Genomic DNA, 17,673 nt, shown 5'->3' on the forward strand with positions numbered 1-17,673 from the left:
AAAAAAAAAATGACATATGACATAACATTAACATAAGCCAGGACCCATGTCATGAAATACCTCAAAATAGGACAACTCCTGGGAATGAACATATGCTGCTTTCATGGTGAATTTGATGATGGTATGGTTGTTTTTCCTGTTGACCTAACATCCCTGTCATCAGGGACCTTTATACACATTATCACAGAAATGTGAGTGTGGTGTCTTTGACATCTAAAGGCTTGCATAACAGGATTTGCCATCATCGATATAAGCAGTTAATTCTTTAAAGCAACACAAAAGCACTTTTCCTCTTCGGTCCCCCTTCAGGTTGGAAGCGGAATTGTCCATTGTAGTTTCTTATGTCTCATTTGAGCTACAGATCCACTACCCGATCTGGCAAACTTGCATAGTGCTGTTATAGCCGATAGAGGGCCGCAAAGCGAATGCAGAAATGCTGTTCACCCTGTTACAAGTTGATGAACCACTGAAACGATTTTGGAAACATTATTTTAAGGTACAAAAGAATCTTTGGTGTTGCTTTAAGGAATAGTTTAACATTTTTGGAAATACTTTCCTTGCTTAGATGATGTTCTTTGAATTGAACAAAGAGCTTTAGAGGTGCGGAAGATGGTGGTACATTTGAACAGAGCCAGGCTAGCTGTTAGGTAACTGGCTGCTGGTTGTACCCTCATATTTAATTGACAGACATGAGACTAGTATTTATCTTCTCACCTAACTCTCTACAAGAAAGTGAATATGCGTATTTCCCAAAATCTCAAACTATTCCTTTAATTGATTGATGATTGATTATTATTCAGTCAAGTCTTTATTTTAAAGGTCTCCATGTTTTTCTTTAAATCCATTCCTTTTTTTCCATCCACTCTGTTATGCTAGGTTTCTGTTGTTTCTCCGTGGTGAGCTCTCATGTCCAGCCCTGTGGACATTAGGCGCACTCACATACTTTTCTACAGAGCTATATGTCAAAACACATCGACAGTGAGAGTCTCTGCTAAGCACTAATGGCTTGTCTGTTTATGTGCTGACTGAAGTGAATTTAGGGGATTTCAAGCAGGAATCTGTACAAACACACATACTCTGCCTTTCTGTAAAACTATTCACTGTCTAGAGACCTAGTTAAAGTTCTGAATTTATTTCTTTTGTAGAAGCCATGCAAATCCAAACAAGCTACTACTGATGGTATGTTTGTCTTCTCTGTTCTTTTTTTTTTTTTTTTTTTTTTTTTTCTTCTTATACTTTATTAATCCCGCAAGGGGAAATTCCAATGTTTTCACTCTGTTGTTATTACACACAGGTCTAAATTACACACACATGCTCAGTACCTCTACATGCACTAATGGAGAGATGTCAGAGTGAGGGAGCTGCCCATGGAAAGGCGCTCCGAGCAATTGGGGGTTTGGTGCCCTTGCTCAAGGGCACCTAACATATAATGTTCAGACTCAGACTCAGGACTATATAAGGAAGGATAGTCTCTTTCAGTTTAAGCATTATTTCAACAAAATGATTTAATTTTAAAGTTTCTAAGGACGTCGTTAAATACATAATCCAGGTTTTTTTATGGCAGGCCTCACAAAGTGCTGATCTATAATTTTGACTTCCACATTACTTTGAATAGAAATGTAATATTACATGAAAGATATTTTAGATGTCTATATTACATGAAAGATATTTTAGATGTCTATAGGTACAAAGTACATTAGTTATTTAATAGTGGGTGTTCAAACTGTATGCAAAGTAAAGTACAGAGGCTGCACAATTGCATATGTCAGTGCAAACACACAAGTTGACATAAACATGCCATGTCTAATGTGAATTCACATATTATGTGAATTCACATTAGACAGGGCAATTTAGCTGAAGATGCAATGGCGGCAGTTGAAAATGGCTCAACATTTCAGGAACAGGAGGAATTTAATAAAAAGAGCTGGAGTCAGACACACTCCGTGGACACGTTTGGTGTGTATGTCAGCCTGCTACAGCTAACATCTGAAGTCCAATGGTCAAATTTGCAGGAGTAAAGTTTAGTCTGAACTTGCCTTAATAGTGTAGTAGCTATTGTCATTTCTTGCCCGTATAAAAGCACTTAAATTAACTTGAAATTGATATTGTACAGATCTCAAATCTCCATCTCAAATTAAACAAATACGCAAAATTATGATGACTTAAAAGGTAATCAAAAATGGCCACAAGAGGAAGGGAAAATGCACCCTGGAAGAAAAAAGGCAAAGGTCCAACCTCCAGTCAAAACCATCCAACCACCACTTATCCTGTTGGCTATGAACTTGTGAAAACAGCATGATGTGACATTTTAAACAGCAATTTAGCCTCACCCTCCACCCCACCTCAGTCACCTGAGAGGAATTATCTTCTCCCACCTGCGTGCCTCTCTGCCTGTTTGCACCTGTCTGTCTGTCTGTCTGTCCATTTTCCTGTGTCCGCTGGCTGCTCAGCATCTCACACAGACGTACACACACATGTTGACGTCCACAGAAACAATTAGGGTAAACTGTCCATACAGGAATATTCTGGTTTTACTGGTTTATTAATTTCTTCCTTCTGGCAAAACGTTAGCGGCTGCTTAGCATCCCATTATTACCAGCAATTACTCCCCAGCATCTGCACACCTGTCTGCATTATGCAGTGTCCCTACATGTCTGCACTATCTAAACACAGAGAGAGCATAATTATTACCTGCAATTACCGATACCTGTCTGTCTACATATCTGTCAGCCAGCTGTCTGCATGCAAATCTTAAAGTTAAAGAAGGCAACTGAAGGAAACCCAACACAACATACAAATAAGTAAAATGCAAATAGATATTTGTATAGTGAAATTCTGAAAATCTTTTAAATACAACCTTTCATTACGATCTTATATTGTATAATTTTAAATGTTTCTGTGGTTTTTCTTAAGGCTTCATTTGTGCCTATTTAAAGTCAGTTAATCAAGGGTTTACTTTATTGTATTAATGTAGCTGGTTGAAGCTGTGGTACTTGAAGCAATTGATAAAGCCCCATGATTTATTTTAATACTGTTAATATTTAGAGATTTAGAAGTCTTGGTTCAGTTTAGCCTATTTTATCATGATCATGTATTGTTTAATTCTTATGAAAGTGTTGTTAATTCATGTGTAATGTGCAACTGTTGCTGGGTTGGGCGATTTTGGAATTTACTACTTAAGCAAAATGTACATACAGTAGGTATTAAATGGATTATTCATTTCATTCTATTATTTTCCTATTTGAAAAAGAAATCATGTTTTTTTTAATTTGGACTATTCTAGAATTCAGATCATTGCCTACAGTATGTTTACGTCAACGTTAATATCGTATTTCAAAGCAGACGTACGTTTTCCATCATACTTCAAACCGGCCCCAGATTTGTTTCAATTGAGATTCAATTCAACATTTTACATCAAGAAGTACCACAGTGTTTGAAAGGAAAAATAGATGTCTCATTTCAGAACACTGTGCCCCAACAGGATTTTAATAAATCAGTAGAAATCTGTTGGATTGCTTTGTGGCACAAAAGAGGAAGCAAGAGGAAGGCCAAGGTTTTAAAGTGTCTGTCAGTAACAGAGACATTACCTCCAACATGTTAGTATATCTTCGACTAAAGTCATAACATCTTTGACATAATCTACAAGCTGCTGATATGTCCTCAGTGATTATTCAAACATAGCATATCACACCTAATTTTGGGGCCATATTGAGCTGTTTTGAAGCAGTTGTATGCAGAGACAGTCTATGCACTGATGGTTATAATCAACCCAAAAGGTTTTTGTGTGTTTTATTTACAGACTGCAGCCTGCATTTATTTATATATCTAGACAGTCTGGCTGCCAATACACATCTCTCACAAATATACTCCCTGTCGATGTGACTTAGAGTGTGTGAAAAGAAGGTAAAAATAGATAAAATAATGAAACGTAATGAATGGTTGAAACATCCCAGTCAGTCTGATACACATGGCCAACAAATGGCAACAGAAACCAAGCCTTAACATTGACAATTACATGATCTATCTTGGATGTCTTGTAAGAAAAAAAATATCGTAACAATATCCAATTTTAATTTTTTTAAGTTTAATATCAAATTCAAATGGACACATGTGGAACATAATGGATTGCTGTGGATAGGGGTACTTGAGTTCATCTGATGGAGCTGTGAGGGAACATGTGACAGAAAAAAAGTTTGAGAACAGCTGCTTTAGGGCTTTCCAAATGTCATTACCATTATTATCTCAATGTCCTGAATGACGTTGTGATTAGTAATCATATAATAAATGTTTCCAAACCTTTCCCTGAACCAGCACCCTCTTTGACTGATTAAAAATGACAAATGATCTCATTTTCATCATCATTTCAAGACAGATTCCTTTTGGCTGAAATCCTCTGTATCAGTGTCTTTCTTTCCTTTGGTAGATTATGTGAGGCTGAAGCGATCTAATGGATGAAGACAACAGACGTCTGACTGATTAACAGTCACTTCAGCTGAAGACTGGAACAGACAGCTCACTGATGTGAGATGTCTTATCCTGCAGATCAAAATGACTGGAGATGGATTCGCACAGCATCAGTGTCCTGCAGGGGTCACGACCATCGTAATCCATCACAGTTTGCTGTAAATGGTAGCTGGCGTCATTTCCTACTGTCGTTTACTGTATAACCAGAGGACCAAGGGAAGGATTGGCAAATATTTTACCACTACAGGATTCTCCATGTCCAGGCAGAAACATTTGTGGCTTCTTTGGGTTAAATCTCAGATTTCTTGATGCTAAATTCAAGATAGATTCACAGTTGACTTGCTCATTGCTCAGGCTGTACATGTAAACTGCAAATTAGGCAGCATTTTACAGATGTTCATGCTCGTACTCACGTAGGCTACATACACACTCACAAACAATGATCTGCAAGCATGCACAAACTGTATACACACACATACAACCATACACACAAAGGTCCATGGTGCAGACAGACATTTCATGGCCGCTAGTTTGAGCGATGACAGCAGCTGATTGCATCAGTGTTCAGGGCACGGAGGTTAACACAAACGCACACATAGAGAGAGAGGGCAGAGTGAACACCCACAAACACACACAAATCCGTCATGATGCAGGATGGTGATGAATCCTGTTTAATCGTGTGGTCAGAGCGTCCCAGGTGGGTGGGGTTAGACCTTCTTGGGGCTAGCTCTTACAGGCCAATGGTTCAGTCTGATGGCATCCCCAGATAGAATGGCAGCATTTATTCATATCCACAGAACAGAATAGAATGATACCGAATTAGACTTCAATGTATTGACATGAATTAAGATAAAATACAAAACAAAAATGGTAGACAGTGACACTGTCCTGAAGCTGCATGTTTCTGGAAGTTAGATTACTGTTTAAGTCAAACTAAAAAATAGATTTGACTACACTTTTTGTGTAAGGAAATATATGATTTCTACACAAGTTCTAACAAATGGCTACCAAGGATGTATGTTGATTTTCTCAAGAAAAAAAAGACTTCCAATGTAACATAATCTACTGTTTTCTGTTTCAGTAAATTCCCTGCTTGTCTTGAAACTATACACAATAGGTTACTCTTCATGTGCCCTAATTGCTCTACAAAATAATGGGCTCATCAGAGAAAATGAGGTAACACTTTACTTAAGGTATCGACATAATCGTGACATGACACTGTCATGAACGTGTCATAAACGTTATAAACAAGTCATAAACGTTTATGACTTCTGTCATTAAGTGTCATTCGGTTTTTGTCATGACAAGTTGACATTGTTTGGGTTGTCTTGGTTATGACAGCTTGACATTAATCAAAGGGACATTACCAGAAGTTGTCTTGGTCATGACAAATTGACATTACATTTGTTTGGGATGTCTTTGTAATGACAACTTGACATTAACCAGGATGACATTACCAGAGGATGTCTTTGTCATGACAACTTGACATAATGTCATCCTGTTTAATGTCAAGTTGTCTTAATAAGGACACTCAAAAGAAATGTAATGTCAAGTTGTCATGACAAATACATCTTCTGGTAATGTCATCCTGGTTAATGTCAAGTTGTCATTACAAAGACATCCAAAACACATTTAATGTCAACTTGTCATGACCAAGACAACTTCTGGTAATGTCACTTTGATTAATGTCAAGTTGTCAAAATCAACACAACCCAAACAATGTCAAATTGTCGTGACAAAACCGAATGACACTTAATGACAGAAGTCATAAACGTTTATGACACTTTTATAACGTTTATGACACGTTCATGACAGTGTCCTGTCACGATTATGTCTGCATGGCATTGTGGTGTTCATTGTATCTGTTTTATTATTTGAATTTTTCAGGACGCTGCAGAGTGTATCATCCAGTTTAGCGCTTTGTTAATATAGAAATGGATTAAATGATTTCATTGTGACTTTTCCAAGTGTTGTCGGACCGAATTTATCAAGTTCTGATCATTTCGCGGGGGTGGGTGGGGGGGTTGTGACGCTTCAAAAAATGTAAACCGCTGATTTACAGACGTCTCTTTTCACCATGTATGTCTATAGTAAAAAGTATTTTTGGGCAAGAGGGCTGAACCTGACGGGCCGGGAGTTGTAATGCCACTATTTGACCACTATGTATAATTTGCTTCAATGCTCGGCGCACTTCCTGGGGGCCTGTGCGCCAAGCCAAGATTAGCGCTTCCCGCTACCCGTCTCCACCGCTCTACCCATAGGAAAACACTGGCACAGCCAGCGCAAAGAGCTATTACCGTGGATCATGTGCAGGTGGCTTTAGCCTACAGCCTATGTTTGACGTATTCTCTGATGAGCCAATCGGAAATTTGGCTATTTTCTACGTGGCCAAAGTGAGCAGTGAACTCAGATATAAAACAGTCGTTTTATAGCCTATGGGTGAACTACTCGATGACATATTGTAGACTCATTATTACTCTGCGAAGCATTTACGTCTCAATTAAATGTTGACCCACATAATTGTAAGTAGGTTACACACAAAAGCCGCCACTGAATCTTATTGTTTATTATATAGCCTACCGTTGTAAACGCTCAACACTTAAACACCGTGCGCAACTGTTGCCAATCCTCTCATGATGACGTGATTCTACTCCCCGCGAAATCTTCTGTCAGTTATAATCAGGACAGAAGCTGAACGGTTACAGTGGGATGTCAACATAAACTGGCCAACACCGTCTACCAAATCAGACGTCACTCCACCCTCGTTTTGAAGGACAACATGTGCATTTCTTTATTTCCCCCCCCCTTCCTTCCCTCCCTCCCTTTCCATGTTCTCCACTTCTCCCTCGCAGGCCACAAGTGTTTGATTCGCTGTCTGGCCGTGCATAGTAATGAGAAGGGCACATCGGGCTGCTTTTTAAAAGAGCTGCTGGCTGCCTCTCCACAGCAAGCGAGAGAGAGAGAGACCTAAACGACTGATTGGAGGTTCATCCAAGCGCTCAGGACGCACAGAGTTGCACAATCAGCGCAAGACTCAAAGGGACTCCAAAAACAGAAACCCCTCAGCGGCTCCTTCAGTTTTGCCATCCAAACAGTCACTGCAAGTGGATTTTATATGCACCTCGAAAGACTTGTGTTGTCTTTTTTTTTCCCGTGTGTTTTCGAGAGCTTGGATTTTTAGGAGCTGGTTTTAGAGAACTTTTTTTATTTTTATTTGTGAAGACATGCATCGGTGCACAGCGGTGCTGCTTTTGTTAGTGGTGGCCTTATACGTCTTGAGCGCAGAAGGTAGGCTAAACTTAAAAAAAAAAATGTATTTGTTCATTTTTAGTTTGTAATTTTTGAAAATGTTGCATTGAAGTGATGGTAACATAACTGAATAACAAATATACGGTATGGTTTTTGACGCCTTATTTGCTTTGTTATGTGTGCATGGAAGGGAATTAAGTGTAAAATCAGTTTTCCATCCTGAGTTTGAAACGTGAGTAGAGTTGATGCCAAAGATCCCCTCATCTCCAGCACAGGTTGTGAAAAGAACTGCTTAGTTAAAGTGTCTCAGTGGTGTGTTTGCCTGCATACTTACGCTCACAAAATTACTCTGTTGGCATCACAAATATGCAACCTGCTGCGTGCATTTTACTGTTAATCTGGTCCCAAAACATTCAATTTAGCATCTTTTTTTCATAACCTTATTTTATCCATAAACATTAACAACCAACTAAAACTCGAGTGTGATGATGAATACAACTGTGGTGTAAAAATCTGATCTCATCATGAGCTCTTAAGTTGGCATTCACAAACATTTCTACACCCTGAACACCATTCTTGGACTCTATGTGTCTGGCAGTGCAAGTGAAGCTCACAATATGTAGCTGAAATAATTTAAGGCCGATACTCATTGGGCAATGAGGAGGACGGATTCGGGGAATGAAGCAATGAAATGCCAGTGTTGTGAATAACAGATTTAAGTAGGAACACATTCTACAGCACAAATCTAAAAGTTTAATTGTACCCAGTGGAAGACTTGTTTCTGCAAATGACAACTTTTTAGGACAAACTGTATGTCTGTATTTGCCAGGGGCATTGTTAGTCTTTATTAGCTCTTTGAAAAGCACATATTGCTTAAATGAACTTACATACTATCATAGTTTGGGACTAAAAGAGGGGAAACCATCAACTTACATTCAGCTCACATCAAAGTTGCTTACATTTTTATATACAATGTTTTATTATTGCCATCACCTAGATGCCAGGATATACATGAGTAAACAGGTACATATCTTTAGAAAGGAGACCCCAGCTCTTCCGATAGACTTAAGTGTTGAATCCATTTACCCCCATCAAAACCCCCATACCACCATTTACATGAATACATTAACCTCAGAGCTTTTGTTGTCCGGCGTGTCTGTGCTGAATGCTGGTACCACTACAGGGCTCGAGACTGATTTAGTGGCTTGTGGTGAGGACAGATAGCAGATGATGGATGAAGGAAACCTTGGACTATCCAGGTCATCACCTCCCACCACAAATATACAACCCAGCAAAACTCAATTTCCTCTGCCTTTTTTCTGCAGCGTAAAGTCACAGCTACTAGAAAACTGGACCTCAAGAAGATGTTGGACTGAAACCAATAAATGTATAAAGTGTGACTGCATGTTGCCTCAAGTGCAGGCATCCATCCCTAATGGGGTTAGGTTAGCCTGATAAAAAAGCAGCATAAAAAAGTTTCTGTTAAAGCCACAGGCTCTTTGTGCTTATACTTGAATCCTTTCAGTGTGAATTCATAAAATCATCTGAGCATTGGATGAAATAGTAAATCAGTTATTTTTGCTGACGTGCAAACATTAGTTTCTGAAGTAGCACGCAGCCTATGTTGAGGAGAAATTAAGCACATTTTTACATGCAAATTGAACACACACACACACACACACACTATTTTTCATTTATTTTTGTTTTGATTTATAATTTATTCTTATTTTCAACGTATTCTACAAGTACATGAATTAAGGAGTTGACTGAAAGAAACAGTGTTTGTAAAGCATGTGATGTTTCACCAGACTAAAATATTGGCTCTGATAAGCCGCCCGCGTCAGTGTGTAATTTAAAGATTGAGGAGCCAATTTGCTGTCAAATGTCACAAATAATTAATGTTTCTTTCACTTCAGTGTTCAGTGACTGAGACTAACTTTAATAATCTGTCACACAACACGATCAGTTTCCAATATTTTGAAATCCCCAGCGTTACAAGTTCATTATGTTACTTTTTGATGATTTTCGCATGCGTTTGGTTTCTCGACAGCCTACAAGTGCAGGTGCACCAGGAAAGGGCCAAAGATCCGATACAAGGATGTGCAGAAGCTGGAGATCAAACCCAAACACCCGTTCTGCCAGGAAAAGATGATATTGTGAGTGAGACTTTCATTCTCTTTCATTCTTCTTTTCTTCATTCTTTTTTCCCGCTGCTAGGTATCTTCATTGTATGTCCAGTTGTACCCTTTCCTTACTGGCTTTCTACATCTTTTTCCTTTCCTTCTTTTTTCCCCTATTTCCTCTCTATCCTTCTCATCCTTTGTACGCTTCTTTTCCTTGATCCCTTCACCTTTTCCTACCCATCTTTTCCTCACTTTTCATATACCCGTTTTAATTTTTTCCTCTCCTTCCCTTTCTCCTTTACTTCTTCTTCCCTTCTTTCTCCCTGTATTGGAATGCACTACAACATCACAGTATTTGTAACTGCTTCACATACTGATGAATAACCGTGATGTTTCCTTGACCATAAACATATTTGGCCGCCGTACAGGTATAAGCTGTCTGTGCTTTAAGCACTTAGGAGGATTTACAGTGTGATGATTAACTGATGATTTAATGGCACCCTGTAGTCAGGAGCGAGACATTATTTATTAGAATGGAATGGTGGAGGGAAAAGAAACACCACTTTCCAGAACTTTCAAACACTTTCTACATGACAATAATAAAGGGTTCAGTTAGATGTTCTACACATATGTGCAACATCTTAGGCTACATTTTAGGTTTTTTTAGCTCCAGTAGAAGAACTAATATCCATTTAAAATAACACGCCCAAACCGATTGTCTCATGAACAATTTCGTATACTGGGCATGCGTGCGGGGGTGAACAGTAAGCAGCATGTAGACTCCGCCCGTTGCTGGTGGTTGCCATGGTATCGTTAGTAGCTTAGTCTCACGTCTCAACGTTGGCGTCAGTGTCGTGTTGCCAAAGGTCTCCGTTTGCAGCCGTTGAAACTGCAACACAACCCCGGAGATTCCAAACCAAAACGTAGCAGTATAAATGTGGACTTAGGTTGTGTGCAATGTATGCATCATATGCACATGCATCTTTATTACATTACATCATACAAAAAATAACAATGATATTTGTATATAAACAATGTACGTTTACCTATCATCCCAACAGTATTATATTTCTATTATAACATCCCAAACTGGAGTGTCAGTTACAGCTTTGGCTTGCTTTGTGAATTACAGTCTGTTTGATCTGTCCACCTACTCTCTCCCTCTCTGCTATCTGACCTCTGACCCATAAAATCACAGCTCGAGCAAACAGACAGCTATTATGTTCAATTTGAGCCATCGTGGAATGCAGCATGAAAACTAGGCCTCTTCCTCTAAAGGGATCCAAACACACTCAAAGTATCCTGTGGCGCCCAGATAGCCAAACGACTTTGAATAAATAAACTTTAACATTATATATACCGTATGTTTTTTTTTTTTTTTTTTTTATGATCTTGGGTCAACTCCTGGAGACAAAGTCTCAGCAGCTAGAAATGTGAGCCATGATTTGCGTGTGGAATTCATTTGAAGTTTCATGTCAAAGCTACATGAAGGGACAGCAGATGGGGATGGGGATGTTATGTCAGCCTCCCTGGAGTCCGTTTTGTGTTCAAGGCACAATCTCTGCCGCCACCTGCTGGCACATAACATTATCACACAGACAACATAGTGTGGGTAACAGCAGTGAGAAAGTGATAATGTGGATTTGACATATGGCATTTTAGGGACAAAAATGCATTTTAGGGTTAAGACTTGGTTTACAATTAAGGTTGAGGTTAGGCATATAGAGGTTATAATACCTTTTAGACAAGTATCCAATGAATGAATGAATGTAAACCAATGCAGTGTCCCCTTAAGATATTGAAATGTGTGTGTGTGTGTGTGTGTGTGTGTGTGTGTGTGTGTGTGTGTGTGTGTGTGTGTGTGTGTGTGTGTGTGTGCGTGCGTGTGTAGATTAATCTGATTGCATGGATTGATCCTATACATTTTAGTGTTGTCAATTGATAGAAAATGAATCTGAAGCAATTATATTAACAGATTTATCATTATGAACTATTTTTGGATTTTGGATTGTAGGCATACAAAACAAGCAATATGAAGATGCCGCTCTGGGAAGTTTTAATGTGCAGTTTTCACCATTTTCTTTTTTTTTTTTTCTTTTTTTTTTTTATTGTGAAATGATTAATCGATTAATCATGAAAATAATAGACAAATACATTTATAATGAATACAAATCATTGGCTGGAGCCAAAGTGTTGTTTTCAAAGATGATGCTCTATAACGGGCAACTATTATTAAAGTAAACAACCTTTAAAGTGACATAAGTGCGATATAAAGGTTGAATCTTGTCTGTACAGGAGTCAGAATGTTTAACCATGTTTCCAGCTAATTTAAATAGCTCACGTTACTGTATTGTGTGAACAGTTAACTTTAGTTAATATTTGATGTGGCATTTTCTTTTGTGGGGTGCAAATGTTCCACCAAAACAAGTTCCTTCCTGAGACCATTTTGCAGAGGCACAGTCACTGCGTCCAGAACTTAGCGCCACCTAAAACGATTGTGATTGGTTTAAATAAATGCAAACCCTCAACCCAGAGCCTTTTTTCTCCTATCCTAGAATGTATCTGTGGTGTAGCCAGACCTTACTCCACAGCACTGTGGAGATTGGTCTGGCCATGTGAGACTAAATCATGAGTAATAAGTGTAATCATCAAGCGTGTTTGTGTGAATGCAAAACAACACTCTTGAGAAGTGCTAGAATTGTTCTAGTTCAGCTGTCTGGTCTGTTTCTGTGTGAGTGTGTGTTACCCAGCCACACAGCCATTATTTAAGGCTGCTCTATTAGCATGAGATGGGGGCCACCAGCCGCTGGTGCCCAGTGAAAAACGAGCCTCAGCGGGCTCCGGAAAGCCACAGAAAATAAGGGCATAGGAGAGAAATGAGCGAGAGAGTCCCCCTCTGGCCTTTGTTGTAGCCGTTTGGCTTACGGCACTCAATTTGGCATTCTGAGCGACCACTCCTAAACCCCACATATAAGCTCGGAGCCACAAAATGTCCCTGTTTTCTCCTTTTTCTTTTTTTCCTCTCCATTTTCTCTTCCTTCTTTTAGTCATTCAGTCTTTTATCTACTTTATCTATTTTATATATTTTTTCACCCGCTTTTTACTTCCTATTAGTCATTATTTTTCTTATTAGTGCCCTTTATCAGGTTATTTTTCTGTTTTTCTTGCTGCGTCTTGTCTTCTCCCTGTGTTGTTATGCCTCTGTCAGTTGTATTCAGATCCTTAAGTAAGAGTAGTAATGCCACACTATGAATATACTCTATTACAAGTAAAAGCCATGAATTCCAAATTTTACCTGAGTATTTTAGCAGTTTTTATATTCTCTTTAATGGATGTTTTTAATTGTTTCTAACTGCTCTTCAGTTTTTTTTTTTTAATGTAAAGCACTTTGAATTGCCTTGTTGCTGAAATGTACTATACAAATGAAGCTGCATTGCCTTTTCCCTTTTGCTCTTTGATATCTCTCGCAGCCTCTCCTTCCTCCCCCTGTGCTTATGAAACATTTTGCTTACCATGTTAGAGCCAGTGGCTGCACTTCAGCTGCCCAGGTGAATGATAATGAGGAGGAACTAAAGCTCATATTAACACAGTAATTAGGTTCAATCCCACCTCTGCTGAGCAGCCATGGATAAACGTTCAGGGTGTGTGTTTATAACTGCAGCATTGCTGATAAGAGTCCATTGGCATGTACGCATACAAAAGCACCTTCATGTTCTCTCTGTCAACCACACACTCAGAGCTCAGTTCTTCCATAACAAGGCATGTACGGCAGCCCCTCAATAGCCACACAAAATGACTACTGAATGAGCAGGAAAATAGAGGCTAAACTCATCAACCTGAATCTTTATACCTAATGAATGCAGTGTTTTTATTGAGAGTCAAGTCTTTTCTCTTCCAGTAAACTTATTTAGCATTCATGGTTTGGTGAGCCTTTGAGTGTGTCCCTGGATGGAGAGGCCCCATGGCATGCTGGGTGTTTTTTCCCACATTTCCCTTGTTTGGCCTGAATATGCCACATGCAGGCTGTCTCTACCGTTGCCTAAAGCAGAGAGTTACAGACAGACCAATTGATTCAATGAGCTTAGATGTCACATTTTTTAGTGGCAGCTCCATAATATTACTCCATTGCCAAGTAACTGGCCGCCCTGTGCAAGCTGATCTTTTGAATTGTGAGGGCATTTAACTGTGGAAATGTTATTGAGGGCAGTTTAGAATAGTAGCTCAAATTTGGGGCAAAAACATGTCAACGGTGCTACAACTTGATTGTCTCTATTCAAGTTACTCAGACGGGCTTTCAGAGAGTTCTAAATACCCCTAGCATTTTTACTTTATTCGGTTCTTACAAAAAGTTCATACAAAAACCTTTCACTTTAAGTTGGCTCCTGTAGTTGTTCTCAACCTTCTCTTAAAACTATTGAAGATAACATGGTTTTCTATTTCTCCAAACATATTGTGCAGCCTAATTAATTAAACCATTTAAACCACAAATGACTGCACTCTAAATTTCAAATGTGTATTGCTTAATCTGTACATTTTCTTCTCTAAATACGTCTACAGTAACAAGCAGATTCTGATGCCACTGTATTGTGAGTGAATATGTGACATTTTGGCCTGCTATTGTGTTATTTGGAGAACATTGGTGTTATTATCGTGTTGCTGTGAAAGCAACGGGAACTATCTTGATATACCTTACAAACTTCAATTTAACTGCCATGGACGTGCATAATATTATGAATGATTTGGTTTTATTCTTATATTTTGATTTTACTTTCTAACATCTCCGGTGTTTGTTTGTTTGTGTTGTTTTTGTTTTGTCTCCTCTTCTTTGCTCGCCCTCTCAGTGTGACGATGGAGAACGTGGCTCGGTTCAAAGGGCAGGAGTATTGTCTCCATCCCAAACTTCAGAGCACCAAGAATCTGGTCAAATGGTTCCGTATCTGGAAGGACAAGCACAGGTAATAATCTTCTAATTCCTCAGAAGGCTATGCCCAAGATGGACAAGAGGAAGAAAATTCTCATAGGCTTATATTCTCATACATGTTGTTGTGGCTGTTCTAGTAGCTCTAGTCAGCATGCAGTCTGCAAAATAACCTAATTATGCTACAGATGAAAACACTTAGCGGCTATAATCAATACTTACAATGGATCAAATAACTGTGTGTGAAATGTAAAAGGTGTGCCTCTTAGCGACAAAAGCACAAACAGCTTTCACCCGACTGTGCAGTTCCCCTCAGCTCTTCAGAGCTTTTCTAGTGTCGTTCTTTAGCGACTAGCTGGTGAACGTAGTGGAGCATTTATCTGTAATTCTCTCACGGGTCAATAGAGACCAAAAACAGAGTTGAAGGGGGGAGTGGATTTTAAAGGCAACTTTTTGCTAACACATTCATCGTATCAACTTAAAACCATACCAATGTTGTTTTTACAGCTTGTTTCTGCTGCCCCTATACAGCCAGAGTTTATGTAATAGACACATTTAGTAAGACACAACACTAAAAGGCTCATAATTGATGTTAGCAACCTATTTGTATTCTTTCCTATTATATTTCCATGTCCCTTAATGCTCCTCTAAGCACAACCATAATGCACACACCACACAACCTGCCTCTGTTATCGCTGACTCTGACTTGTAGACCATGTCCAAGCACAGTGGCCTCTCTGTGAGGCTTTATTGATTTGTTTTGTTCCAATTTCTACTCTCACTTTCCCTCCACCATGTGGAGGTCAGAGGTCAGAGTCAGCCACAGACAAAAAGCCCTGCGAAGACGGTAGAGATTCAGTATTTTGCTGAGTACAAGAGAACATTTCCACAGGGGACTCTGTGGGTCATACACGGTTTAAATGTCCTTCCACTTACATTATATCCACAAGGCCAACAAATGGAATACAAGAAACTGAGACTAAATAAAAACACCTGGTGGAGGAGGATAATGATGCTGGCAGAAAACAACTAAATGTGTCAATCTTGAATAAATGTTGTTTCTTTTTCAGGGTGTATGAAGCCTAAAACTTCGGCTACCCAGCACACGTGGATCAAGTGAGACAAAAAAAATAAAAGCAACAATACCACCGGGACTGTTTTTGCGAAGGACAAGATGTAATCTACAATCAAACTGTAGTTCTTCCCTCTTCTGCCTGAGATCTGTCGAGCACATTACGATATTTTTAGTTTGTATATATAAGCTGGTGAGCTCGTTTTAGTCGGCCATCACCGTAGTTACAGTCAGTCATCACCTCAGTCTTTACAACTGTAGTTATACTTGTCAAATAGTGGACGAGACACCACCATCTGTGTTCAAACAGTTGTAGGTTCATTCAGTTGTTACTTAAAGGGACTCTTTTGCTGTTAGGCTTCTTTCAAAGTGAAGAATGTGTATTTTTGAAGAAATGGGCAAAACTTCCTTTGAAAAATACAGTGGGTGTTTCAGTTGTTAAGATTTTCACTACTCTGTATTCAGTATGGCAGGTACGACATTTGTACAAAGCCAATATTTAGAATCTGATCACATGTGTTTAAAAGGTTGTAGTCAAAATGTAGTGATAAAGTTTCTCAATGAATCTGATACTGTATTTGTAGAGGAGAAGCAGTCAGTGTGCGATTACATATAATACAGAAGTTGCTATTGTTCGGTCAGATAGAGGAGGTCTGCCACTGTGTGTATGTTTACCATGTTCATGCTAGTCATATGTATCAAACAAACATATTACTCTGCAGCACCTATTTTGTAAAATATGATCTTATTAATTGGCAGGGTGTAGTTTCAGCAGATATTAAAGAATACAAATAGTTAATGTTGTGCCATTTCTATGTACAGTACAGTCTGTGGACTGGAGTTAATTAAAAAACAAAATCATAAAATACACTAAGAAAGCAAGACTGTCTGCAGTTTACATCAACAAAGCTCTATCTGTTATATATTTTCACTGGTTGGAAGATTTGTTAGTCAAACCTCTTGGAATAAGTGTGTAATTAGACAATATTTCATACAAACTGCCTACATAAGCACTGAATTTTGCTACTTATGATAGCGTCCTTAAAGAATAAGGCTGGTGATGTTCTCGATTTTTGTTAATGTTAACATATATCCCATGAAAATATTGAAAATCAACAATGTGTTACTTCCCAAATTCCCAAAGCTGTCTGTGGCACCCAGCCCTAAACTCCTTAAAACAGATGGGCGCTGTAGTTCTTAGCAAGCCCCACTCAAACAGGAATTAATAACGATTAATACACAATTGGTGCTCAACTGAGTATTTACTGTGGCACAACAGTGATTCCACATAAATGACAGTGACCATGCTTATGGTAATAAAGAACCATATCACCCAGTACAACAGTGAGGATTATTGATGTGTTTTTAATATTTTGTTGACAACAATAGTACAGAGGAATGAGATATATATAATGAGATATATATATATATATATATATATATATATATATATATATATATATATATATATATATATATATATATATATGTATCGACCTTGGATACACAATAGGTTAGTTGGATTGATTCATTGTTGTTGTTGTTTTTTCATGGGATTTGTTAACAATAAGAAAAATACTGAATATAATCAAAAATATATGAACTGTGCTGAGCTTTGGACCAGTGCATGAGATTTCACATTTTTAAACTTGAAAGGGGACAAATTGCCTGAAAACTTTAGCAGTCTAAAGCACACCTAATGTCCACATACAAAACAGCATTCAAATAGCATATATTTAAATAAATGTAGGCATTTCATTTTTGCTAATGATAATTTTACTGTCTCCTACAATCCTACGTGGGTGATGATACTCTGCTCTTTTACAATCTTATCTCTCCTCAAGTAG

The 17,673-nt window shown here is 38.5% G+C and overlaps 1 protein-coding gene across 1 annotated transcript; it reads left to right on the forward strand.

Moving 5' to 3' along the window:
* The first annotated feature begins 7,158 nt into the window (after nucleotides 1–7,158).
* On the forward strand, nucleotides 7,159–16,808 carry cxcl14 (chemokine (C-X-C motif) ligand 14). Its single transcript, XM_028590019.1, has 4 exons — nucleotides 7,159–7,752; nucleotides 9,764–9,869; nucleotides 14,678–14,791; nucleotides 15,825–16,808. The coding sequence occupies exons 1-4, from the start codon at nucleotides 7,689–7,691 to the stop codon at nucleotides 15,838–15,840; spliced, it is 300 nt and encodes a 99-aa protein (XP_028445820.1). The 5' UTR covers nucleotides 7,159–7,688; the 3' UTR covers nucleotides 15,841–16,808.
* The last annotated feature ends 865 nt before the right edge of the window (nucleotides 16,809–17,673 follow it).

The sequence above is a fragment of the Perca flavescens genome, chromosome 10, assembly GCF_004354835.1.
Source record: "Perca flavescens isolate YP-PL-M2 chromosome 10, PFLA_1.0, whole genome shotgun sequence".
In the NCBI taxonomy this organism is placed as follows: Eukaryota; Metazoa; Chordata; class Actinopteri; order Perciformes; family Percidae; genus Perca; species Perca flavescens.